The 27,669-nt window shown below is 35.2% G+C and overlaps 1 protein-coding gene across 1 annotated transcript; it reads right to left on the bottom strand.

The window, feature by feature from the left end:
* Window positions 1–958: 958 nt before the first annotated feature.
* RAD51AP2 (RAD51 associated protein 2) lies at window positions 959–8,388 on the bottom strand. Its single transcript, XM_007080702.3, is given in 4 exon segments — window positions 959–1,120; window positions 1,122–1,236; window positions 4,410–4,493; window positions 5,125–8,388. Coding segments are annotated over 4 exon segments (3,495 nt in total). The 5' UTR covers window positions 8,381–8,388; the 3' UTR covers window positions 959–1,080.
* Window positions 8,389–27,669: the final 19,281 nt, after the last annotated feature.

Below are 27,669 nucleotides of genomic sequence, written 5' to 3'. Positions count from 1 at the left end.
TTCTGCATTGTATGCTATCTGCTTTTTAATGCTTTCTTGATGCCTCCTTCTTTCCTTACTTTAAGTAACCAATTTTACTGTTGCTTCTCGGTATAATGTTTTGAAAAGTATTATTCTACTGATGGCTACCTTTAAATTATGTATATTATACATTTCTTTACCAATCTTAAGCAGAGAAAATAAGTTCCATAAGGTGGGTTCTCATACGTGTTTTCTGTATTCTATCTCTGAGCTTAATACAATGGTAGGATTAAAATGTATTTGTTTTATGAGTGAATAAATTAAGAATAGGTACTAACTACATGATCATAATTCTGCTCTGGGACCAAAGGTAGACTGTGGGGGAGAAATAAAAATTAGAAAGTGAGGGGTGCCTGGATGGCTCAGTTGGTTAAGCGTCTGACTTTGGCTCAGGTCATGATCTCACAGTTTGGGAGTTGGAGCCCCACGTTGGACTCTGTGCTGACATCTCAGAGCCTGGAGCCTGCTTCGGATTCTGTGCCTCCCTCTCTCTCTACCCCTCCCCTGCCCACACTCTGTCTCTCTCTGCTTCTCAAAAAATAAATACATGTTTTTTTGTAATTAGAAAATGAATCCAGAGAAAAGTAGGAGAGAATTCTTCAGAAAGTGCCTCTATCCCAAACCTGACACTAATTTTGCGGTCTTAAAAATCTTACCCATCCTCTTTGAATCTCTATTTTTTACTTAAAAAAAAAAAAACAAGTGGATTAGAACAGTGGTTTGTTACCATTTTTATGAGTCACAGATACTTTTGAGAAACCTGTAAAGGCTAATATTCTTCTCTATAAAAGGCTTATACATATATATCATGAAAAATAATACGTTGACATGTTTTACGAGATCATGAAAAGCCTTTAATGTATATGTTATAATATAATATGGAAACATCAGTGAAATATTTTATAATGTTTAAAGGTAATTAGATAATTCACACACACATACACAAAACCTTCTCCATACTTCATAATAAAGAAAGCCCCAAACTCCCAAACTAAGAGAAAGCATTTAACCAAAGTAGGAAACAAAACACTTATAAATGCTGTGAAATGTTTTGAAATGTTAAAGTCCAATGTCTTCTTTTAAGTTCTCATAACATTTATCTCAGATAGGGATGAAGTTGTTTAAGCTTAGCTTTTCTTGACAAACCAATTCTGATTGGTCGACTGCATGTCTTAAGAGGTAGTACTCTTGAAATTCCATGTGAAAAATTACTACCTAAAATATAAGATAATAAAAGTGCATAAGGGAGTAAAATTGTAGTTGTAGTTTCTAAGCTTAAAAACTTTACTTCTTTTTTTTCATTTCTTTTTTTTTTTAATATAATTTATTGTCAGATTGGTTTCCATATGACACCCAGTGCTCATCCCAACAAGTTTTACTTACTTCTAATCATGATCTGGAAACATTTACTGAGTCACTGAGCTAATAAGTGCTTTAAATTAATTAGTTTACTTAATCCTATCCCCATTTTTAAAATGTGAAAGTCTCAACACAAAAAAAAGTTAAGTAACTTGCCCACATAAAATAACAACTAAAAAAAAATCATCATTCCAGTCAGGTAGTCTGACTTAAAAACAATAACAAAACTATATAATTAACTTGATGCTGTGGCTTTAAAAACCATGTCATTTTTTTTTTAGAAGCTAAACAGTAGGCTATGCTGTTAATGATTACACTTGGCTTTAATAGAGACTTTTATCAATAATAGAGCACAGATGTATTTCATCTGTTTATGTATAAATGGAGGGCTCTGATTTTGAAAGTTTTATTTAACATCACACGATCATATTCAAAAAAATTTAAAACATTTCATGGAGGTATATCTGTTACTAAATCAGTAGAACAGACAGGTAGTATTAACTATGCTTCATAATGAAATACAAAAATACCTCTAATTTTCAGAGTGCTTTTTTAAAAAAATAAATAAACAGTGAGGTACAAATATAAAGCTAAAAATGTATCAGGCTTTCAGCCAGCTTTAATGAATTAGTATGACCTTAATATAATAGCACATTTTACTGAAAATAGTATAATCAGCCTAATAATAATTCTGACAAAAGATAAATGGCATGATTTCTATTAAGCTGAACCAAACAGAACCTGTGTGTTTACCGATGTAAACAATAATGAAATAAAATACAAAGCTTAACTATATGCAAATAGGGAGAAAAAGACACAAAAATAGCTATAAATCAGTTTATGGTACTTTATTCAACATTAAAACTATAAACTTAATTATAAAAAATAAGAGAAAAAAACATTACCAGTTGTTTTCATTTTTTAAATAAAACAAAATTGTTGGGTCGTGTCTGATAGGCTAGATTTGGTTATAAATTAGATAATTTCAGCAATTTATACTAAGGGGACTTCATTATGAGATTATTATTTCAGAACAAAGCCATGATTAGTCCATTTGATTACTTTTTCAAAGAATAGCTCTCCTCTTTCATGGTCTAATATTACAGATACTTCTGGTGATTTTGCAATGGGTAGGAAATCACCGAACCAATTTATATCAACAGAGGCCTTTTGCAAAGCATATGTCCTTAAACAGTCATCAAGTTGTGGCTATGAGGATATGGTTCCTCATCTCCTTGGATTTCCTACCTTTTTATGAATAGATTGTGATCCCTTTTATTACTACTGTACACCAGATTAATCTATTGCTTTGTGTTACTTAACAATTCTAAACATTCAAAAGTCATAAAATGTATTAGTAGTCTTTTAGAAATAATACTGACTCAAATGTTTTCTAAATCCTTGCAAGTCAAAGTCCACACGCCAGCAGCATCTACATTTGCTTGTTGCAAATACAGAAGCTTCTGGCCTACCCCACAAAATAATCAGAATCGTTTAATAGGACACCCAGGTGATTCATCTATACATTCAGGTTAGAGAAGGCTTGGTGCTAAATGATATATAAAGCACCTGGCGCACTGACTGGCCTATTTCCCGTGTTCAAAATAATTTCAAACTACTTGTATTTTGCACACCAGAGAGACAGGAGAGAGAAACAAAGAGAGACCGGATGCCCCGGAATCATGACTGGTAGATGGGAGGCATCATGATGACCAGTGGGTAGGTATCAGAAACATTTCAGCACCAGGGCAGAACCCACCACTCCCCAATGCCTTCAAAATCCCATAGGCAGAAGCACAAGCAGGCACCCACTCCGCCTCCGCAGAATTAATCCATTTTTACTAGCCCCCCTCCTTCCCAGCATTCCCCAACTTTTCCCCTCCACTACGAGTTTTAACAAGTCTCAGAAAAACCACTCCGTTTGCATGCACTTCAAAAGTAAATCCAAGAGGACTGTCCTAACATGGTACTAAATAATCCTGGCTGACCACGTTATTTTTCATATTTCACGATGAGGCTCTTTTCCTTGTGAAGGCCCTGTAGACTATATGGGTTCAGATATTTCCAACACATGTAACGTTTCTTTTCCCGTTCGTGCACACACTTTAATTTTCTTCATACACTCAATTTCACTGTCACAATTGTAACCACGATGACCGTATGAGTAGGCGCTCCCTAATCTTCCTTCAAAACCCTCCGGACATTCCTTCCTAATCTTCCTTCAAAGATACTTTGAGAAACGGTCCATGACTAAAGATGTTTTGGTAGATACATTTCACCTCCATCATTATTCTTTCTAGATCTAGTCTTGTTACTGAGCACCTGCAATTCCTGACCATATGCAAATTTAGTCATTTAGAAAACAGTTTCCTAATTTCAACCCTACCCTTACCTCACAAGTTAAAATAGATATTAGACTTAGTGTGTTTTATTCAGGTACTATAGACTTTTTTTTTTTAGGCAAAGACCTTTTTTAGTTGTTTAACTTTTCTTTAGTTTAATTTTTTTAATAGTCAAAAGTTTAAATGCATAAGTTACATCATGTTAATAATATCTAAATGATATGTTTTTTAATTACTAAATAAAATATCAATATAAAAAGCCCCATAATATTTAAAGAATAGAGAACATAGATAATAAATATGCAATTCAGAATAACATCTCATCAATGAAAAGTCAACTTCGATAAGTATCTTTTTTGGTTTTGCCAATTAATGTTACACACACACATTATATGTGTATTAACCCCTGTCTCATCACGTAGCTATGGCAACACATCACTGCAAATATTTAAACACAGTTTTGTAGAGAACATTTCCCAGTAATATTCCAAATGGCTGATTGTAGCCATTTTAATATTTAGCTGATTTTTTAACTATTGGAATTTGCATCAGTAAACCATTAACAGTTACAAAAGTGCTAAATTTGTATTTATTTCCTAATAACCTATGTATATTCTCCTCATGCTAAAAACACAAAATGCAATAGTCATCTCAGAAGGTATTCTAGAAAATAACCAAAAATCTTACCTCCCTTCAGTAAGTAAGTCATTTTTTCCTCCCTAAGTTCATCAGAGAAAAAAGCAGGCCTTTTAGATGGAGGATTTTCACAGTCTGAAAACAATAATCAATACGTTATAGCAAAAAGTAACTTTTACATAAAATGTTAATACCATAAACAAATTACTTTCTCAAAAATGTTTCCTTCTATTGGCTTCTAACATTTGGGTAAATGAAGCAGGATTCATCAAGGCTCCTTTTAAAAATTTTAGCACTTGTAGGGGCACCTGGGTGGCTCAGTCAGTTAAGGGGCCGGACTCTTGATTTCGGCTCAGGTCATGATCTCACGGTTCCTGAGTTCAAGCCCTGTGTCTGGCTCTGTGCACTGACCACATACAGCCTGCTTGGGATTCTCTCTCTCTCTCTCTCTCTCTCTCTCTCTCTCTCTCTCTCTCTCTCTCCTTCTCTCTGTGCCCAGACCCCACTCAATCTCTCCCTCTTTCTCTCTCTCTCTCAAAATAAATAAATAATCTTTAAAAAATTTTTCATCACATGTTACCTTCAACTTCACTCTATTACTTAATGTCTGAACAGGATTTCATAGAAAAATAATGTGCATCAATAAATATTATCTTACGCTTTACCTCTATCTCCTTTTTTCCCAAAATTATATATTTGGCCTACACAGGAAAAAAAGCAGAATTTTTTTATCATGATAAAAAATATTTTAAAACTAATTTCATACCTTCCTTAGAAGTGGAATAAAGTAATTCTTCCTCTGCTGCTCTTGAACAGCAATATTCATTTGGAACTTCCTGTTTCCCATTATTGGATACTGCTTTCCATTTAAATAAACTTGGGTGTCTCTTATGCATATTAGGACATGTTATAGTATCACGGAGCAAAGAAGATACACATATTTTGTTGACTGTAACCATTTTCAAATCTTCTTTCATCTCCGTTTTTACCTCCTCAATATCATTATTTTCTCTAAGGTAATATTCTTGCCCATTGTTTGTTGCCGCAGTGCTTACAATTTTGTTTTCCTTACTGATTTCATGAAACATATGAAGTTCTTCAAGTACTAAATCGAATTTACTCTTCATCTCAAAATTGCTCACTATTGTCTGAGCTTCTGTTGATAAACACTTGGCAGTTAAATCCTGAAAACATTCATTGTTCCCTAGACTCAAATCAGTTTCAAATTGATGATTAACACATTCTGTAGAGTCATTCTTTGGATGAAAATACTCTGAATTAGCTAACTCACTTTCTTGCAAAACATGCTCATATTCATTTCTGTCAGCTACATTATTTTGATTAATATATTTGGTTTCTTCCGCATTTACTTTTTTACTCATTAGTGAAACTGGTTGCATAGAAAACATGCCATCCATTAAACAAAAATTATTCTTCTCTTCCTTTTCTATCTTAATGTCTTTGTTAATTTGGCAACTGATTGTTAAACTTTGTGCTGTGACTTTTACTTCCTCTTTCAAAATTGAGTCTTGTTTTTTCCCATTGATTTCACTTAGCAAGCTCCCAAAATTTAGAACCTGCATTATAGTCCCAAGATTGGTTTGTTCACTATGGTTTATGTCGTGGTTTGTTGGTATGGCCTGGGGCCTAATATTGAAGAAATCTTCAAATATGCACTTAAAACTAATGCTGATCTTATTATGCTCCTTTTTCCTTTCAGTATTTAAATCCTGGTTATACATATTTACTTCATACAATTTTTCATTAATATATCTATGGTTCTGTATAAATTGAGAACCAGATTTCACATGTGTTTTAACAGCATTAGGTGTACAGTGAGTCCAATTTTCCTTATTCATGAATTGTTCAGGACAGCTCTTATTCTTGTAAATGTCTTTTGTCAAAGAAATTTCATCAATGTCATCAAAATCCATTAAAAGAGGATTTTTTTCATATGTTTCAAAAATTGGAAAATGTTTATTTTTAGTCATCATAGTGAAGGAAGGTTTTTTCTTAGACTCTTCAAAAACTTGTTCAGTTTTAAATAACTTTCTTTTTCTTAACATAGGTTTCATGTTACCTTCTAATAGTCTTGAAAAAGTTAAAGTCCTTGCTAGATACACAGTATGATTTTCCACTATACTATTTTTTGAATAATGCAAATACATTATCCATTTGACAATGCATCTCTCTTGTAATTTAGGATCATTTTCAATTCTAATGAAACAGTTAAAGTTATTCAGCAAAGAAGCTATGTTGGTTTTCAATATGCTATTTAGAGGTCCTGAAATACTGGTTTGTAAACATACACTTAACATATCATTTTTTCTATTGACATTCATATTCTTAGTTATTAGATTTTGAAGATCAACTCGCTTCTTATCCTTGAAAATTTCATGCCAGTTTAAAACATTATCATTTTTTTGATTTCCTGAGATATTTTCATGAAAATTCAAAATTTCCATAATGGAATTTTCAAAAACTTTGCTTAAATAAGAGCCTTTTTGTGTAGCAGAATATCTTAATTGTAGCAGATTGTTGCTTTCTCCTTTACCATTTAACTGAAAAAAACTTATTAAAGCTTTTTGGCTCCCAAGTGTTCCGATCATGAGAAGCTTTGATTGTTCTTCACGTGTATTCAGGGCTTTTGTATAGTGATAATCTCCTTTGCTTAAAAGATCTATTTCTACTAATTGTAGAAAATTCAATTGTTCTCCAGTTCTTTTAACATTTTCACTTTGAGTCTTGTAATTACCCCAAATCCAACAAACTGCCCCTATTTTTTCTGAGATGTGACTAATATTAGAGCCCTGGCTTTGATACTTTTCTAATCTGGTAAACGTATGAATGTCCAGGCATGTTTCTGCTTCTTCCAAATTTGCATTCCTCAGTATTATAGTGAAATTCTTTTCAGAGTCTGTTACATCAGATTTGATACTACTGTGGTTATAGTAGTTTAAACCGATCAAGTCTTTTTTTCTCACACAAATATTTTGGTTGCTGAGTGACTGGTGGTTACTTTCATAGCATGCAGAAAAAATATTTTCTGCATCGGCATCCACAATGTTTTTATCATCCTGTAACTTTTGCTTCTTAACATCAGGTCTATTTTGGGACCAGTAAACGTTTGTGAAATCCCTAACATATGCCTCGTTTTTGTCATTCTTTTTCTTTGCTGTTCCCTTTAAATAGACAGAGGACATTTTGCTATTTAAATCAGTTGGAAACTCAGGGATACTTATTGTGCCTCTATCTCTAAAATAGCTGGCTTTGGCAATTTCCATGCTGGGCTGGTTTTGAGATTTTGATATATTTAGTGCCGATGCTGAAATGTTATTTTCCTTTTTATGAGATGGCGTAACACCGTCAGCTTTCCATCTGCACTTAATATCCTTGTAAAAGGTAACATCCCCAAATAGGTTTTCTGTCTGTTTCACATAACTATCTTCTTCCTGAATACCGTCCCTCCCTTGCGCTGAATATTGTTTTCCAGCCGCATTTCTTTTAACTCCATGTATATCGTCTGCAGAGGGGTTGGGCAGAAGCGGACGGACCTCTGCTCCAGCTCTGTCACTGCGGTGCACACCGAAAACCTCTTTGTCATTCAGTCCTGCTTCACAAGACTTTCCAGAAGCCCTCAAACCAGAATCAAAACTTCGTGAGGGCAGAGACTGCAAACAACTATTCGCCTCAAATTTGCCATTTGGGCATCTCGGACTACATATCTGCTCCCCACCGACTGATTTCTCCACACGCGAGTCTGTGGAGTTACCAAAAATCGCATTCGCTGAAAGACGAAGGGCCGGGAAGGGTCTGGGCGACAACAACTGCCAGGCTTTTTCCACCTCAGACAAGCGAGGCACCAGAGGCAGCCTCCACTCCACCTCAGAGGCACTGCCGGGCTCCGTTAGACGGGGCCGCTTACTTCGGGGCGGTCGGGAATCAGCGTCCTCAGGAGGCGGTAAGGAGGTGGCAGGCTCCCTGAACCCGGCACCCTGCGCGGTGCGCTGCGTGAAGGACATGACAGCGAACCGAGATGTTCTGACGAAGTCCGGCCGCGCTCCAGCCTTTTAGCCGGCTCCAGGCGGCTCCGCCTGGTCACGCCCCTGCCACGCCCCTCGAGGCCGGCTGCGGCCGGGGCCTCAGGGAAAGCCCCGACCCGACCACGCCCCAGCCCCGCCCCCCCGCCGTCCGGCCCCGCCCCCTCTCTACCTGACGTCCTGGAGCTCCGGTAGTCTCTCCCTCACAGCGCCGAGCCCCGGGGCCGTTACATTGTCTATTTTTAGCGCCTCTTGCGGGTGCTTGGACTGTAGCCGGTCTAAAGATTTTCTTCCCTCTGGTAGAATTAAGGGGAAAAGTCAGACTCTCTCTCTCTCTTTTAATTTGTGTCTTGTTTAATTTGTGAACAGAAACAGCTTTGCTTTTAAAATTCTAAAATTCTGTTTTCCTCGGAAGCGGCTTCTCCACAGTTGCTCTCGAGAGTCTTCTCCAGTAAAAAAAAAAAACAAAAAACAAGGGTGTTCTGTGAGCGCCAGGCCAAATCTCTCCGTGTGTGGAAAACTTTTCAAAAATGCTCGTAATCATCCCGGTGACATTTAAAATCAGATATTCACTTCACTAGTAAAGTGTGTCTAGGGGAAAAAAGACACTGGTATTTAACAATGTGAATTATTTCACGGGAGGAAATGTTGAAAATAATTATCCAGATAATTATTAATCTTCACTTTAAAACTGTAGAAAAATCGTTTTCATGTGTGCTGTGGGGTTCCCCCCCCAATATTGTGGATAAAATAAGTTACAGATAAAAATTGTATGTTTCAACTAGTTCAGTTACTGTAAGAATATATAATACAGTTTCCATTCATACCTAATAAGTTGTGTGAACGTTATTTTTCTTTTTCCTCTGCCTTGAGAATAATTTATTATTTCCCGTCCGTTCTGGTTTTTGTCAATTCTGTAATCACAAAGAAGAAAAAAAAAGAAAATTATTTTCAAAATGTTTATTATTATGTACATGTTTATTAAGGAACGTGGGATTACTGTTCAGCCATCAAAAACCTCAGCCCCCTAATGATTGTTTCTAAGTTGGTCAGTTTTATGTTCCCTGGCAAAAACTTACAAGAACCACAATAATGTGCAACAGGAATCCTGATTTTAGAACCCATGGGAGCATATATGGCAAGATATGACTAGTGGACTACTTTTTTTATTTTTTTATTTTTTTAATCTTTATTTATTTTTGAGAGAGACAGAAACAGAGCATGAGTGGGGGAGGGGCAGAGAGAGAGGGAGACACAGAATCTGAAACAGGCTCCAGGCTCCAGGCTCCCAGACGTCAGCACAGAGCCCGACACAGGGCTTGAACTCACTAACCGCAAGTTCATGACCTGAGCCTAAGTCGGACACTTAACTGACTGAGCCACCCAGGCACCCCTCACTCCTTGTGCTTTTAAATATTAATCATCCGGGTTTTTTTCTTTTGGTCTTCTTAAGTTGGCTAGAGCCTCCAGTGCAATATTAAAGCAGTTTTGTTTTGTTTTGTTTTAACATTTATTTATTATAGAGAGACAGAGCATGGGAGGGGCAGAGAGAGAGGGAGACACAGAATCTGAAGCAGCCTCCAGGCTCTGAGCTGTCAGCACTGAGCCCGACGCGGGGCTCGACCTCATGAACCTCGAGATCATGACCTGGGCCTACTGAGCCACACAGGCACCCCAACTAGTGTAGTACTGTAGGTAATAAGATGTTCATCAGCCTCCTGTCTCGTAAATACTCTCAGATACACTGTGAATCCAATTTCTGGGTATTTGCTATTACTTTAGCTTATAAATTCCTCCAGAGGCATGTTTGCTTAAATTTGTAGAAAGCCTTGCAGTACAAGCATTTCATCTACACTAAAAATAAGAATGTGGCAATTGTTCAAATTATACATCAGTGAGTTCTCAAAGTGCTACTTCTATGTAAATTCCATTCCTTTTTTTTACCTTAGACTTTCCACAATTATACATTCCATACTAATGGAGTCTGTTCTATGCTTGTGATCAGCCCATGAGGATTGACTTGCATAGCTGATGGTGCACTAACATAATATTAGGAACGAACTTGCTTGCTTTCCTTCTTTCTTTTTTTTTTTTTTTAAAGTAAACCGTACCTCCAATGTGGGGTTGGAACTCATGACCTCAGGACCAAGAGTTGCATGCTCCACTGACTTAGACAGAGAGGTACCCCAGGAGGAAGCTTTTTTATCTGTAAAGTAAATGCCATAGCTTTGTGATTCTAGATTGATCTGTCACTTGGTGTTTCTTTCTTCATCTTACTAGCTTTCCAAGAACATACTATTTTTTAGATCTCCCTTACACCATGATTTAAAAACCGGATTGTTTAAGGACCAGAACACAATAAAACCCAGGAGTATTAAATTTAATTCAACAATTGTTTGAGAACTGTGTCTAAGACACTATTAGGTATACAGGAAGGTACAGGTTTGTTGGGGTTTTTTTCCCAGCCTTAAAGAAACTTACAGCAATGAAGACAGAAAAAGAAGTCTTTTTTTGTACTTACTTACTTGATCATTACACTAATGATCACTGTTGTTTCAATCAATGCCTATTGAAACTATTATTGATGTGAGGGTTTTGTTTTATTTTTTAAATGCTACCTTAAAAATACACTATAAGTGAGAAATGCAAAAGGTGTATCTTTAGCCCATCAAAATCAAAATATAAATGAGATTTGTTCAAATCTTACCTACCCTTCAAAGCCCATTTCAAACGTCATATATTTCCATATCACCTTACCTGAATGTTCCTACCTCCTTAATAACAGTAACCTGAGCTTTAAGGACAGCACCTGTCATTCCTTTCAGTCTGGTGTCTTATTATAGTCCAGATCTGAATGAATGAAAGAAAGAATGAGCTCATGAGGTAAACCCCATACTGAAAATGTAACACAAGCTCCTGTTAGAGTTAAGTCAGCAATTCACTCAGGACCTCAGAATGTTTAAAGGCTTGTGTCCTTAACATGGTTGCCAGATCTTCACAGCTAGGTCCTACCTTAACGTTTTTCAGCTTTGTTTTCATTTTATTATTTTATTTTATTTTATTTTATTTTATTTTATTTTATTTTATTTTATTTTATGTTTTATTTTTACAATTTGCACCGTGTTGCAAATACCAAGCTGTTTGTTACTTTCTTGCCTTTCCATGCATGTTCTCAATGTCTTTCTCTTTCTCAGCCTGAAAATTCCTTCAGCCTTAAAGGGCTCTACTCAAAGTTACTTCTGCTGTGAAAGCTTCTCTGCCTCCTCCCTGCTGTATCCAATCTCCCTGCAGAATTACTTGCATCCTCATCTGTGTTCCTATGGAAGTTTATTTCTGTTTATTTTATAACACTTAAAACATCACTCTATTGAGTTGTTTACATCCTCTCCACTAGACTCTATGTTCTTCAGAGCAAATATTTATTTACGTTTACATCCCCATTGCCTCACGCTAAATACCTCAGCTAATGAGAAAACAAAAACAAAAACAAAAACGGAATGATATTATTGTCACTCTACCTTTACCTATCCAATTGTTGCCTTAAGAGTGTCTTGAGCTTCCTGTTTTGGTTTTGGTTTTATATGTTAAAATGTTAAAATGGAGACCTCCTTGAGACTATACTACCATAAAGGCCAAAAATTGACTTTAAACTATTACTGGTTTTAACACCACGTAAGTTTAATGGTAGGACCAGATATTTGATGAACCAGTTTTTCTCTTTTATGTCTTTTAATAAATTATATAAATGGTGAATAAATATGCTAAATCCCAAGTTGTTTCAGATGGACAAGTCAGATAATAAATATTTTTAAAGACTTAATAAGAACCACTAACAAAAATATTTAAAACAAATGCAGGGGGTAGAGAGGAAAATATCACTTGCTAAAAATATTTAAAACAAATATGGTTGTATATAACAGAAATAGCACTTTTTATCAAGTCACTAAGAAGCAGTAGGTGGGAAAAGATTTCAGAAAACCATAACGGTGTGCATATTCACATGTGCAATTAACCTTTCAGCAGAACACTAATGGTAATTTATAACATAAATATAATCTTAAATGAGACAATGTATGTGCAAATACTTTATAAATCATCTCGTTATTCTCAATTTTCATTAATGACATCATTATCTACCCAGCCTCCTAAACTAGCAACTCTTAAGTGTTCTTAATTTTTTCTCTTTTTTACTCCTTCCCTGAAATCCAACTTCTATGTAGACAATCATCAAATCTTGTTACTTGTACATCAGACATGATCCTGAAATGAATTCCCATTCTTTATTCATAATGTTTCAGCCTTATTTTAGGTCCTCATCATCTCTGAGAATATTGTAATAAAATAATCTTTTTACTAGTCTCCCTTCAATTTCTATCCAACACTACTATAAAGCTTTTTTTCTTAAAATATTAACTTTAGGGGCACCTAGGTGGCTCAGTCAGTTAAGCGTCTGACTTCAGCCCATGTCATGATCTTGCCCTTTTTGAGTTTGAGCCCCACGTAGGGCTCTGTGCTGTCAGCTCAGAGCCTGGAGCCTGCTTCTGATTCTGTGTTTCCCTATCTCTCTCTGCCCCTCCCCTGCTCACAATCTGTCTCTGTCTCTGTCTCTCTCAAACATAAACACTAAAAAAATTTTTAATATTAATCACTTTATTACTTCCTTAGGAACTTCTTTCTGTTCTTTGATACTTACAGAATAAAATACACATTCTTCAATTTGGCATACAATATTCTTTATAGTTTAATCTTCAAACTGTTTTTTCAGCTTCTGTGTCTACTTGCAAAACATAACTTGCTTTCCTACAATGCTAAACTTCTCACCTTTCTTTACTTATATAAAGCCTTTTTCTCGGGGCACCTGGGCGGCTCAGTTGGTTAAGCATCTGACTTGACTTTAGCTCAGATCACCGTCTAGAGGTTTGTAAGTTTGAGCCCCACGTGGGTCTCTGTGCTGGAGGCTGGGAGCCTGCTTGGGATTCTCTGTCTCCTCTCTCTTTGCCCTCTCTGATTTGTGCTCTCTCTCTCTTTCTCTTAAAAATAAACTTTTTGGTTTTTTTTACTTTTTTAAATTTATTTATTTTGAGAGAGAGAGAGAGAGAAAGAGAACACAAACACACATACACACTCGGGCAAGGGGCAGAAGGAGAGGGAGAGAGAGGGAGAGGGAGAGGGAGAGAGAATCCCAAGCAGGCTCTGCACTGTCAGTGCAGAGCCCTTCATGGGGCTGGAACTCACAAACTGTGAGATCATGACCTGACCTGAGATAAAGAGAAGGATGCTTAACCAAGCAACCCAGGTGCCCCATAGATAAACTTTTTATTAAAAAAATATATATATATGTATTATATATAAAATATTTATATATTTTATATTACATATAAATATAAATTATATTATATATTATAATATGTAATTATATAATATATAATATACTTATAGTATATATAAATATATACATATATAAATATATACAGATATATATAAATATATACATATATATAAATATATACATATATATGTGTGTATATATATATATATATGTGTGTGTGTATATATATATATATATAAAGCCCTCTCACAATTTCAGTCTTGGGTACATGCTGGTTCATTTGCATTTAGTAGTGGCAGGTCTTTCTTGAAGTCTTCTGAAGTGATTCCAAAGTTTACAGCCATCTTGTTTCTTTGGACACCCATAGATTTATCTTCTCTCCCTTCTTTTTTATTTTTAAATCTTACTTTATTAATGTACTATTATATTTTCTGCCTGTTTAGCTAGTCAAAAATAACCTTTTTCCTGAGCCTTCAGTGTTGGAAAACCAGGTGGGAATGTTCAGCTACTTACAACATCCATCTGATGTTCTAATAAATTTCAGCATCAGTTAAAAGATTCTTTGCTCCTGAAATAAAAGCAGGAGTCTGTATTATTTTTGGAATTGCTATTGTAAATAATAGCTCTTTTAAAAAAATAATTGTGAATTCTTTTCAATTAACCTTCCACAAGAAATCTTTTCAAAATTCTGACAAGGTAAAATTTCTATCATTTTTTTCATTATACAAGCTCATAATTACTTAGATTGCTTTCCCTTTTTGTACAGTTTTTCTGCTGAGATTAGTCACTTCGTTTTGGTCAGTTGCACAATAAATAATTACCTGTATGTTGCAAATTCATAGAACTATCATTTACTTCAAAATTTTAAGGAATTACATACATTTGCATTAAATGCAAAATACATTTAGCATGTAAACTATGCTAAACATAATTTAATTTTTTTATCCTAGAAGAAATATAGAATAGTGTTTCAGTGAGTAGGCTTTTGGCATCAAATTGTCTTATGTTTGAACCTATGCTCCACTTCTTCCTATCTGTGTAATGTGAGCAAATTGCTTTAACCTTTCTGAAATAGTTTCCTGTAAGAATTATACAGTAGAATGTACCTCATAGCCTGTTGTGTAAATTAAATGAAATATACCATGTAAAGCATTTAGATGAGTATTGGGCACTTAAGTAGGAGTGCATTAAAAGTTTTTAATTTACGATAGTTATTATTTTTTTTTAAATTTTTTCTTTAACGTTTATTTATTTTTGAGACAAAGAGAGACAGAGCATGAACGGGGGAGGGTCAGAGAGAGAGGGAGACAGAATCGGAAGCAGGCTCCAGGCTCTGGGATCAGCCCAGAGCCCCACACGGGGCTGGAACTCACAGACCGTGAGATCGTGACCTGAGCTGAAGTCCGACGCTTAACCGACTGAGCCACCCAGGCGCCCCGGATAGTTATTATTAACATGAAACTAGCAAGGTGCTGGGTAGCTCCTACACATGTTCAGATGAACTGATCGTCAGCATCTCTTGCCAAGCACACGGTTCCGTAATTTTATGTAAGTACCTTGGAGTGGACCGTGGCGGAAGTACTTATTACACCACGGAAATCAGCAAAGACTACAAATCAGGATTTGCTTGTTTGTTTCTTCCTTTCTAGAAAGCCAGTTGTTAAACAGTTACCAGCATAGTACTGACTCAAATTCTATCTTCCAGTACTTCAGATTCATTACCATGTAAGTCAATTATCACTACAGAATTGCAGCTGTAGTCGGCCAGGCAGTTTTTCGTATTTTGTCTGGCTAAGGTCAAAGACGGACAAGATGACAGACTACACTGATGCCAGCACATATTGTAAAAACTTTATTTAAAAAATGAAACAAAACTTGGGGTGCCTGGGTGGCTCAGTTGGTTAAGCGTCCAACTTCAGCTCAGGTCAAGATCTCATGGTTTGTGAGGGTTCGAGACCTGCGTCGGGCTCTGGGCTGACAGCTGGGAGCCTGGAGCCTGCTTCAGATTCAGTGTCTCCCTCTCTCTCTCTCTGCTCCTTCCCCGCTAGCATTCTGTCTCTCTCAAAAATGAACAAATGTTATTAAAAAAATTTTAAACAAGATGAAACAAAAGTATATTAGTTTGTTTTAATCTCATTTAATACTTTTTTATGAGTGGAGAATACAGAATTTTCCACAAACACAAAAGTAACTATTTCAGTATTTTAAGTTTGCTCATAGTTCTATGATTTCAGAATGGAAATAGGTTCAGTTCAGGGAAAAACAATGGATCAATGTTTTCAAAGGAAAAACAATGGAAGAATGTTTCTTCCATCATTATCTGGAGCAGAGTGTAGTCACTGTTTACTAGCAATCGGTAATCACTGGCAATTGAATGATAGCATAGTTTTCAAAGTACTTTTAATGGATGCTCTCATCTGATGATTTGGTTTGCTGAACATCTTTTATGTGCAAGGAAGGATGCCTGATACTGAAGTAAATACTATGACGTATAAAATATGATCTTTGTATTCTAACAAGAATTATGCATATAAAAGGATAATTAACAATATATGGCCCACTATATAGCCTAGTTAATCAGCCATTCACTACCTTGTCCTAAACTACTTTCCAGCTTGATCCCCAGCTATACCATTTCTGTCTCCTGTGCCTCTCACACTTTACCACACAAAACTGCCTACAATCCCCTACTCATTTTCTTGTTGTTGTTCATTTCAGAAGATTTAAAAAAAAATTTTTTTTAATGTTTATTTATTTTTGAGACAGAGAGAGACAGAGCATGAACGGGGGAGGGTCAGAGAAAGAGAGGGAGACACAGGATCCGAAGCAGGCTTCAGGCTCCAAGCTGTCAGCACAGAGCCCGACGCGGGGCTCGACCTCACAGACTGTGAGATCATAACCTGAGCCGAAGTCAGATGCTCAACCGACTGAGCCACCCAGGCGCCCCAAGAAGATATTTAAAATATCTATTATGGGGTATTATGGGGCACCTGGGTGGCTCAGTAGGTTAAGCATCTGACTTTGGCTCAGGCCATGATCTCACAGCTCGTGGGTTCGAGCCCCACATCGGGCCCTCTGCTGTCAGCACAGAGCCTGCTTCGGATCCTCTGCCCCCTCTCTCTCTGCCCTTCCCCCACTTGCATTCTTTCTCTCAAAATAAATAAATAAACTTAAAAAAAGTATCTATTATTCACCAGCCACTTTGTTAGGTATTAGGTATTGAAAAATAAGCACAGTCTTTTTTTCAAGGAATTTATAGTATAGCAGAGGAGACAGATATACAGAGTTTATTACAATATAACAAAATAAGTACTACAGTAGAGAATGCCTAGGCATTGAAAAGAGGGGACCAAAATTAGTCTGGAAGCTTCAGGGGAGGTGCCCAGGAGAAAATGGTGCCCCAAAACTGATTCTTAAAGGATACATTCATTCATTGTATTCCTCTGAGCTTATAATTTTCTATAAAACTCCCTTTCCTATCCATACTAGTTCATTTTTCATCCATGTTCCCATAACATTTCAAACATCTATTGTAATACTTATGAAATCATATGATGGTTAGTTATATATGTACTATCTTCTCCACTAAATTTTTAACTCCTTGACACTTGGAACAGTTACCTTATTTACCTTTGTATTTCCAAAATATAACATGGGATCTGCCATACAATACACAGTAATATATTTTTTTTAATTTTTGGGTTGAATAGATATCAAGTGAATGATATATAAAATAAGTACTATTAAGAAATAAATAATATAAGGGGGCACCTGGGTGGCTCAGTCAGTTAAGCTCCTGACTCCTGATTTCAGTTCAGGTCATGAGCTCACAGTTGTAAGATCCACACTGGGCATGGAACCTGCTTGGGATTCTCTCTCTCCCTCTCTGTCTGCCTCTCCCCTACTCTCAGAAATAAAGAAGGAAAGAAAGAAATAAAGAAGAGGAAAAGAAAAGAAAAGAAAGAAAAAGAATTCCAAGAATCATAAAATGAGTTCTAGATAGGGTAGGCATGAAGGCTTCACAGAAGAGCAAATTGAACTGGGTCTTGAAAAATGGAATTTTGTAGCTTCAGACCAGTAGTTTCAACTAGAAAACAAGAACTGACCTAAGGTCTGGAAAAATAAAGCTCTGCTTTCACAGAGACAAAGGAAGTAGAGAACTAGCTCTAGCACTAGACTGGGAGGTAGGAATAAAGATGAATTAATCAGGGAAGTCATTAACTCAAAGGATCAGGCTACAGGAAGAGGTAGCCAGTCAGAATGAAAAACAACTAGTGTATGGAAGAAAATAAGTGATATCTTTAAAAACTAAATCTAAATAGAGACTATAATATAGTAATTTCCCTATCCTGAATGTAATGGATGCTCTAGAATTTCTCTAATTATAATGAGTGGTTTTGGCACATTCTTCATAACTGAATATAGCATGTTCTATATATTAGATTTCATAAGAGGCAGGTGGAAAGTTAATGATAGAAAAATGTGACTAAGCCCATGATTCCCCTGAGCAGTGTTTTGAGTCTTGCAGAAAAAGAACAAAACAAAGACAGAAAGTGGGAAGGGAATGTAATTTGGGGGCATGGGGAGAGACTTTTAGTTGCCCATTGCAATGTGTTGTCACACAACTCTATTAAAGAACAATATTATTCCTAATTGTTCAAAGTTTCTCATAGATAACTATGTCTCATAAGAACAAAAGTAGGACGAGCATACATGTTTCATTTTGTAAGGTTATCTGACATATATCGTTATAATACACAATATTTCTTGTTTTCCATGGTACTTAATCGTGAGTAGAAAGGAAGAAAAGTTGCAAAATGTCACTTGCTTTGCCACTTTGCCTAAAGCCAGTCATGCTAATCACATACTTATTATAGTTACAAATCAGCTTCCAGAGCTAAACCCTTGATCTCTGGAGACCATTCAGAGGTGGCCCTTCTTAAAAATTATCTAGTGTAGACCTTGGACGATAACCTGGAAAAACAAAGACACAAGATATGGACCATTTGGTTATAGCTACAATGCCATCTTTAAGAAATTATTGAAAGAAGGCAGGGGCTGGGCTTGGAATATAATATGTAGCTGAACAGGGACAGAACCACAGTAATCATGGTTGGGATGAAGATTCTGTTTCTCATATGTGAAAAACTGAAAGGTAAGAAGGAGAAGGAGAAACAGAAGCACTGTGACCATACATTTCCAAGCTGTCCTAATTAGAATATAAAGGAAAAATAAGTATATGCATTCTCCAATATAAAACCAATAGAATCAAAGGGTTATAAATAATATTTTAGTTTAATATTCTGTATGACCATCCACTTTTTATATCAAAAGAAAATAAAATGGGTGCCTGCATGACTCAGTTGGTTAAGCATCCAACTTGATTTTGACTCAGGTCATGATCTCACGGTTGTTGAGATTGAGCCCCGCATCAATAGGATTCTTTCTCTTCCTCTCTCTCTCTTCCCTTTCCTTGTCCCCCCCCCCCAAAATAAAATAAATAAACTCAAAAAGAAAAGAAAAGAAAATGATAAAAAGGCACAGAGGTTTTCTTGTTTGTTTTTTGCTTATAAAATCTCTGATGGGTGGAAACAAACAAACGAACAAAACTTATTTCAGTTCAAACAATACTTAGTATAGAATGTGTATGTGCTCAACCCTGTACCTGGGTGCCATGCTATTCTGAAAAGTGTAGGCTTAAGTCATGAACACTTTAATATATATGTGTCTTCCTGTTAAATAACTTTCTGCTTGCATGGAGATATAATAGCAATAACCATCTTTTCCACTTTTACTCTTTAAACTCTTCTCTGGTTGAATATTTTTTTTTATTTTTTTAATCTTTTTATTATTTTTTGGAATCATTTTTTTAAACAAAGGCAAGTATTTCAATGTCTGCATGCCATTGAAGGAAAGACTGTTTCCATTGGATTTGATCCATAAACTAATTGCCTCAAACTGTAATTACCCATCCTTGAAGTATTGATATAAGTCAAACTCTGTCCGGAACTTTAATATGGAAACAAAATAACCAGTTTAAACTCCAGAAGCAATAGTTCATGGATCATCAGGATGGCTTGTTGTGGAGGCTGACAAATAGAAGGCTAGAAAGAGAACTGCGATGTCCTTCACCTCGAGTCCTTCCTGGAGCCCTTCTCCAGCGCAGACCTACAAGAGCATAACGGTTTACATATAGTCAAAACTGCTTACTACACTGCTCAGAAATATACTTTTACTTAATTTGCCAGAAGATTTGTAGAGTTACAAACTATTTTTGTCTTTTTAAATTAAAAAAAAAGGTATTTAAACTCTGTCAAGAAAACAACCTCAAAGTTCAGGCTTTTTTAATATCCTTCTTGCTTTTTTCCCCCTATAATTTTTAGGAATGAACACTATACATTTGAATCAGTGAAAACTGAAATCATAGGAGGAACTTTAAGGTGGAGAGTAATGTCCAGAAATCAATGTAATGTCCAAATATTGAGAGAGTCTAAAAGCCTAAGATTACGGACTCTGTACTTCAGAAGTCTTCTTCATACTTCAGTTCTCTACCTCTTTACCTGGGCGATGTGTTCATCTTATGATAATTCATTGTCTTGTGCATTTAGGAATGCTATTTTTTTCTGTATGTATATTCCATTTCCATGAAAAAAAGACAGAAAGACAGAGAAATAAAGACAGAAAGAAAGAGAGAGAGAGAAAGAAAAAGAAAAAGAAAAAAAAGAAAAAGAAAAAGAAAAAGAAAGAGACATGGATTCTGAAACTAAACTGCCTAGATTTGAATCTTGGCTCCATACCTTACAATCTATGTGACTTTGGGTAAACTCCTTAACCCTCTGTGCCTCAATTCCCTCAACTATAAAATGGGGATGATAGTAATGGCACCTACTTCAGGTGGTGGTTATAGGATTTTACAACTTAATATATGTAAAACATGTGAAACAGTGCTTCACACATAGCAAGGTATATATAAGTATTACAGTTGTTAATAGTAACCCATTCACTTCTTTGACACTCTAGAATAAGAATCCTTAGATCATCCTTAATGAAAATCATTTAAGGAGATTTCCCAACTTTTCCCAGACTTTTCATTGATTTCTCAAATTGCTCATTTTTTCCCTTTGTTGTCTGGACAACTCCATAGGAAACAATTCTTTATCAGTTTTCCCTCTAAATTTAACATAAAAAGAAAAGAGATTAAAATATATACCATTGGATATTTACAAATATATTAAATATCTTCACTGACATATAGTTGCCATTCTGCTTTACAAATGCTATTAAGTCTGTTTTTTAAAATATCTATTATATATATTTATTCATTAATCTTCATTTAAGAATAATTAACTTAGCTATTTTTGTGACTGTATATCCTGATTTTTTTCTGCATTAGTTGTCATCACTTAGCTTTTTAATGGCTTTACTAAATATAGCCAAATAAAATCCTCTAATGAGGACTCAAAGACATTCACTCTGGGAACCAGTTTTTAATCAATGAAACAGTCATTAAGTACTAGCATCTATTCTATATTCAATATTGTGTCAGGTGCCCTACCAAGAAGTTATGACACAGAGACAAGGAATTAACAATAAAAACCATCTAATAACAATATAAAAGGTTTTAAAAAAAACCTTATATGTAATTTGAAATAGGTCATATAAATGATATATACTTGTGACTCAAAAGAATTGAGTGATTAAGGATTGGAATAGATTGGGATATGAGATGAATAGTAGATATATTGCAGGTAAGAAAAAGGACATGGCCAAAGACATAGACAGAAGTGTAAGATAGATTAAGCAATAGTAAGTAGGCAAGGTGTTTGAGAGAGAATTTTTGTAACAGGATAAAAGAAGATAAGTGGGAAAGACACTGAGATCAGAGTATTCAGAATCTTGAATGCCAGTCTTAAAAAAATTTGTACTTTATGCTATAGGAAAGACTGTATTTGTGGGTTTGTTTCAGGAGAAAGATGTATTTAAAACAGCATTTTAGAAAAATTCACCTAGCTGCCACGTTTAGGATTAATTGAAAACAAGTGAAAGAAATTAGGCAGAAATTAGGGGCCATTGCCATAGGACCAGAAATATTAAGAACATGTATTTGAGCATAAACCACAGGAATGGAAACGGGAATTATATTTTTAAGAAATTATTATTAGAATTTGATAATGCTCTGCTATCATGGGGGGTAAGGAATCAACAATGATTTCTAGGATTCAAGCTTAAATTATTAAGAAAATTAATAGAGAAACCATTAATAGAGGAGAGGTGTGGAGAGGTTGTACTTGTTTGAGAATATATCATGAGCATAGAGGCAAGGGGTTTGGATTTAGGTATATTGCATTGAAGGGGCACCTGGGTGGCTCAGTTGGTTAAGCGTCCGACTTCAGCTCAGGTCATGATCTCACAGCTCGTGGGTTCAAGCCCCGCATCGGGCTCTGTGCTGACAGCTCAGAACCTGGAGCCTGCTTCGGATTCTGTGTCTCCCTCTCTCTCTGCCCCTCCCCAGCTCGTACTCTGCCTCTCTCTCTCTCTTAAAAGTAAATAAAACATTTAAAAAAAAATTTTAAGTATATCGCATTGAAGAAATTGCTAGACATTTTTTGCACTAGATTTCTAGTTGGAAAAGCAGAAACAGAGCTCAACAGTGGGAAAAGCTATAAATGCACAAAATTTTGTGTCAGTATGTGTATTAAAATGCATCAGCATGTTTGTGAAGGGCAGAAATATCAGAACTGCATGTTCCCTGCAACTTTTTTTTTGCTGTTATTATGTTCTAACTATACATGGTAATGAGCAAAATGTTATAATTCATATTCTGTGTTACTTATATATACAATCACATGACATCTGTAAACTCTGTGTGGGCTTAAAAACCTCTTAACTCTTGATGGAAATTAAACCTCATCTCTTTTTACTAGCATGGTTGGCTTGGTTTTAAAACATGATTGCAAAGTGTTATCCTTGTTTTAATGTAGTCTGATTTTGACTATACTGTAAGTTGGCAGATTTTTACTGGGGTATGATATCATCATCAAAAGGCTTTTAAGCAGTAACTCCTTGAATATATTTTACTTATTGTTTAATATGGTAAGTTTTAATGTTTGAATTTGGGAATTCATTTCACAAAAATTAGTTTGAGTGAGTGGCAAAGAATCTTTAAATGAATAACATGTGGATTTCAGTGTTAATTTGCATATAGACAACCTCTCTCAAAATATAAAAATAAATAATATTTCCATTAGAAATTATAAAAGGGAACACTAAACTTTTCAAAGGCCTTGAACAATTATGGTCATGTCTAAGCAAGCTACCAAATAAACAGTTAAAGGAAAAAAAATTAAGTCTAGTACAGCCTTCATTTGTTGGTAGAAGAAAGAAAGAAAGAAAGAAAGAAAGAAAGAAAGAAAGAAAGAAAGAAAGAAAAGGAGAAAGAAAGGAGGGAGTGAGGGAGGGAGGAAGGAAGGAAGGTAGGACAACAACATAGAGTAGAATAGTAGAATATAAACATATTCTTTGTGTTGCAAATAATTACACTAGTTGCCAAAAGATGGTTCAGTTCTAGGGTCTAATGCGAATTGTAAAAGCTGTTACCCAGTCAAATAAACCTAGAAACTCCTTTTCTCAAGTCTAACTTCTTCTTTCTTTCATAAATCATATGATATTCATGGAAATTAACTCAACCCCTATGTCACCTCTTCTTTAAATATTTTTATAATATATTCCACCATATATGGCACAAACCTATATTGAATACTGAGGATAATAAGAATAAAAGTAGAGTTACTATATTCTCTCTTCTCTACCAGAGTGGCAAGTGGTTCACACAACTTTTAGGATAGAAAGAGTATAAAATAATACTATTAATGGTTTCTTCTCTTAGATTAACACATGTATTAGCTTCTAAGGAGAAAGAGTTTCAGTCTATTAAGAAGTATTTAGAAAGAACTATTTATAAAAATGCATGTTGAATTCATAAAGACCAAGGAGTAAATTTTAGCTCTTTTAAAACTGACCTTCATTCACTGGATTCAAATTGCTTTCAAAATGACCATGATTTCAAGTTTCAATTACTTATTTTTCAAGGAGTATAATGATGTATGAAATTTTAATGTTTACAGGTAGCAGAATTTTAATAGAATGTGGTCTTAAAGATTTAATCCTTGGTCTGTATCTATTTGTGACTGATCTTAAAGGTTGTAATGACAGTAATATGCCATGTTGCTAAAGCACAAATGTAAATCTTACATTTACAATCTTATGCTATAAGTCTTATGCTACAAACTATAAATTTGTACTTGTAACTGATAACTAAACTGGTAGGTCTAGTCAACTGATTACCCAATGTCTGTAGTTCAACATAGACTGTTGTTCTTATTTAATTTATTGTCTCACTTAATACTCCTTAAGTAACCAATGTTATGGCCATTTTACCAAAAAAGCAATTTTATCCTGGAGTGATATTCATGTGTTGGAAAGTCAGAAAGGTCACAGGACATAATCCTCAAAAATACCAAGGGCTTACAATATATTAAAGAAGCAATACAATTAATCTGTTATTTAGTCTTACTTTTCATCCAATCCACAATCGATATGCTTGAACTTCTAATACTACACTATAATCTCCATAACTGAAATCAGTAAGGTCTGTGGTCAATAAATGTTTCTGAAAGCATTATAAGTGCTACAAATCTAAAATTGCTCTGAAAATACAGCCTATTTTTAAAAATCATTATATTAGCAAAGTGTTACGTAAGTCTAATTTCAAAATATTGTTTAACACTGCAGTGTTACTAATACTCAATTTTATTAGAACATCTATAAGTCAGTCTGGGATATCTTAAGCAGAGTTTGTATTACTTCTAGCAGTGGTACTATGATCAATGTACATAATCCAATTTTTTATGAGAAACAATATGAAAGGTCTCTAAGGAAATTATTTTAAATAAACTCAAAACCAAAACCATTAATTTTATTTACAGACATGCATACTTCAGAGATATTGTGGGTTTGGTTTTAGACCACCACAATAAAAGGAATATCAAAATCGAGTCAAATGAATTTTTTGGTTTCCTAGTACACATAAAAGTTATGCTTGCACTACTCTATATTGTGGTCTATTAAGTGTGCAATAGCATTATGTCAAAAAATGTACATATCTCAATTTTGTAATACTTTATTGCTAAAAATTATTGTCATTTAAACTTTCAGCGAGTCCTAATCTTTTTGCTAATAGACGGTCTTGCCTTGATGTTGATGGCGGCTGACTGATCAGGGTGGCGGTTGATGAAAGTTGGGGTGGCCATGGCAATTTCTTAAGATAAAACAACAATAAAGTTTGCCAAATCCATCGACTCTTCCTGTCATGAATGATTTCTCTATAGCCTAAGATGCTGTTTGATAGCATCTTACCAACAGTAGAACTTCTTTCAAAATAGGAATCAACTCTCTCAAACCCTGCTGCTGCTTTATCAACTAAGTTTATGTAATATTCTACATCCTTTGTTGTCATTTTAACAATCTTCACGGTACCTTCACCAGGAGTAGACTCCATCTCATCCAGAAGAAGCAATTCCCCACTCACTAAAATTTTATCATGAGATTGCAGCAAGGCAAGTATAATAGTATTCAAAAAGTTTGAAATATTTCAAGAATTACCAAAATATGACACCGAGACAAGTGGCAATTGCTGTTGGAAAAATGGCACCAATAAGCTTGCTCGATGCGGAATTGCTACAAAACTTCAATTTGTGAAAAAAAAAGCGCAACATCTGGAAAGCACAATAAAAGGAGGAATGCTTGTAGTTTTCAATCAGAAGAAACTAGTTCAGTATCATCTTAGATGCAAATTAGCACTATTCCTTACTATCAAGAATTTTGTGGATGCCCAATATCTTGAATTTTTGAACTACAGAGTCCTACTTTTAGGTAGAGTTTTAATCTTTTTCATTTTATAAATAAGGAAATCAAGTCATGGAAGGGAACTTAAGTGATTTGCCCAAAACCACATCTCATAGATGGTAGAGTTGGTTCTTGAACCCATGTCTTAATTCAAAGCTCAGTGGTTTTCACAGAGTGAAAAAAAAAGTACACCTATTTGTAGAAAACTTTATTTTTCTATTATCTCACTGCCACAATATTCTTTATTATAAACTTAAGTGCCAAATGCTGTGTTTAAATATACTTCTCTGTATTTCTTAAGGCTGCTGTAATGAGATACGATACAATGGGTGTCTTAAAACAACAAAAATTTATTCTCTCACAGTTCTGGAGACCAGAAATCTGAAATGAAGTGTCACTAGGGTCAATTCCTTCTGGAGACTCTGAGGAAGAATCTGTTCCATGCCTCTCTTCCAACTTCTGGTGGTTGCTGGAAATCCCTGACATTTTTTTGCTTGTGCATAACTCCAATCTCTGCCTCCAAAATATACCAAATCAGCTTAAAACAATAGGGGTGCCTGGGCAGCTCAATCGGTTAAGCGTCCACTTCAACTCAGGTCATGATCTCAGAGTTTGTGGGCTCGAGCCCCACGTCAGGCTCTGTGCTGATAGCTCAGAGCCTGGAGCCTGCTTTGGATTCTGTGTCTCCCTCTCTTGAAAATAAATAAATGTTAAAAATAAATAAATTAAAAAAATAAAACAATAAAGTAAACTGCATCTCAATCACCAATTTCAGTGGATCATCTCAGAAATTCTACTAGACAATTAACCAATAAAGTACTTCTGTCTTTGTCACATGGCAAGTAATTTGAACAAAAATGGATTCTTTGGGGGCAAAATGTAAAAATAAGAAATGCTTTAATAAGTAAATAAGTTGTAGTTTAGTGTAAAAAATTCCACGGGATTATAGTATAAACTGCTAATGGATGGATACCCAATACCCTTTCTCCTTGGGTTTGTAATAAACCTGGTTTCCTAAATCCAGGAAAAAAAGTGAGGCAAACATTTATTTTTTTTAACTTTATTAATCCAAGCAATAATAACTCCCTTCTTCCTACATTTTAACTGCATGCTCTTGTCATGCCAAGCAAGAACCTGAAACTGAGAAAGATGGAAACTACTGGAACATTCTGTCAGTATTGGAGAGTAGTTACTGAAAAAGCAGAATTAGATTACTGAATTGTACCTAGTTCCACCACATTACAGGCACATAACCTCTAGAAAGCATTATAATTTGGACTTTCTAAAGTGCTAATAATCTCATCTATAAAATGAAGATAATCATATCTGGGGATCAAATAATATAAAGATGGTGAAATCATTTAGAAGCTATAAAATAGAAAGTATTTTATTATAGTTCTATGCTTATAATTTATGCCTAATGTTTAGAAAAACAGACAAAAACAGAATAAAAACATTGAAAATCATTTGGTTAACAAGTGCTTTTAAATATGTTGAATGTAGTGGCACCTGGGTGGCTCAGTCAGGTAAGTGTCTGACTCTTAATTTGGATTCAGGTTATGATTGCATGGTTTGTAAATTGGAGCCTCACATGAGCCCTGCATAGAGACCCTTATTGCTGTCAGCACAGAGTCTGCTTGGGACTCTCTCTTTGCCCTTCCCCCCGTGCTCACTGTCTCTCTCAAAATAAATAAACATTAAAAAAAAGATACTTTAAAAAATAATAAATATTGAATGCGGATTATTTGTGTAACAGTAATTCAACCAAGGTGTAAGACACACATATATAAATGTTAAAATTTCTTTATAGCAATTACTAACTCTAAATTCAATCAAAGACCATACATTAGTTAAAACAGTTCAAGAGTTTTGTTTTTAGGGATGCCTAGGTCACTCAGTCAGTTAACTGTCCAACTTTGGCTCAACTCGTGATCTCACATTTGTGAGTTCGAGCCTCACCGCTTCGGATGCTCTGTCCCCCCACCTCTCTCTGCGCATCCCCTGCTTTCTCTCACTCTCTCTCTCAAAAATGAATAAA

This window comes from Panthera tigris, chromosome A3 (genome assembly GCF_018350195.1).
Source record: "Panthera tigris isolate Pti1 chromosome A3, P.tigris_Pti1_mat1.1, whole genome shotgun sequence".
In the NCBI taxonomy this organism is placed as follows: Eukaryota; Metazoa; Chordata; class Mammalia; order Carnivora; family Felidae; genus Panthera; species Panthera tigris.
The sequence above is the reverse complement of the archived record's forward strand: the minus strand, read 5'-3'. Positions and strand labels throughout refer to the sequence as shown.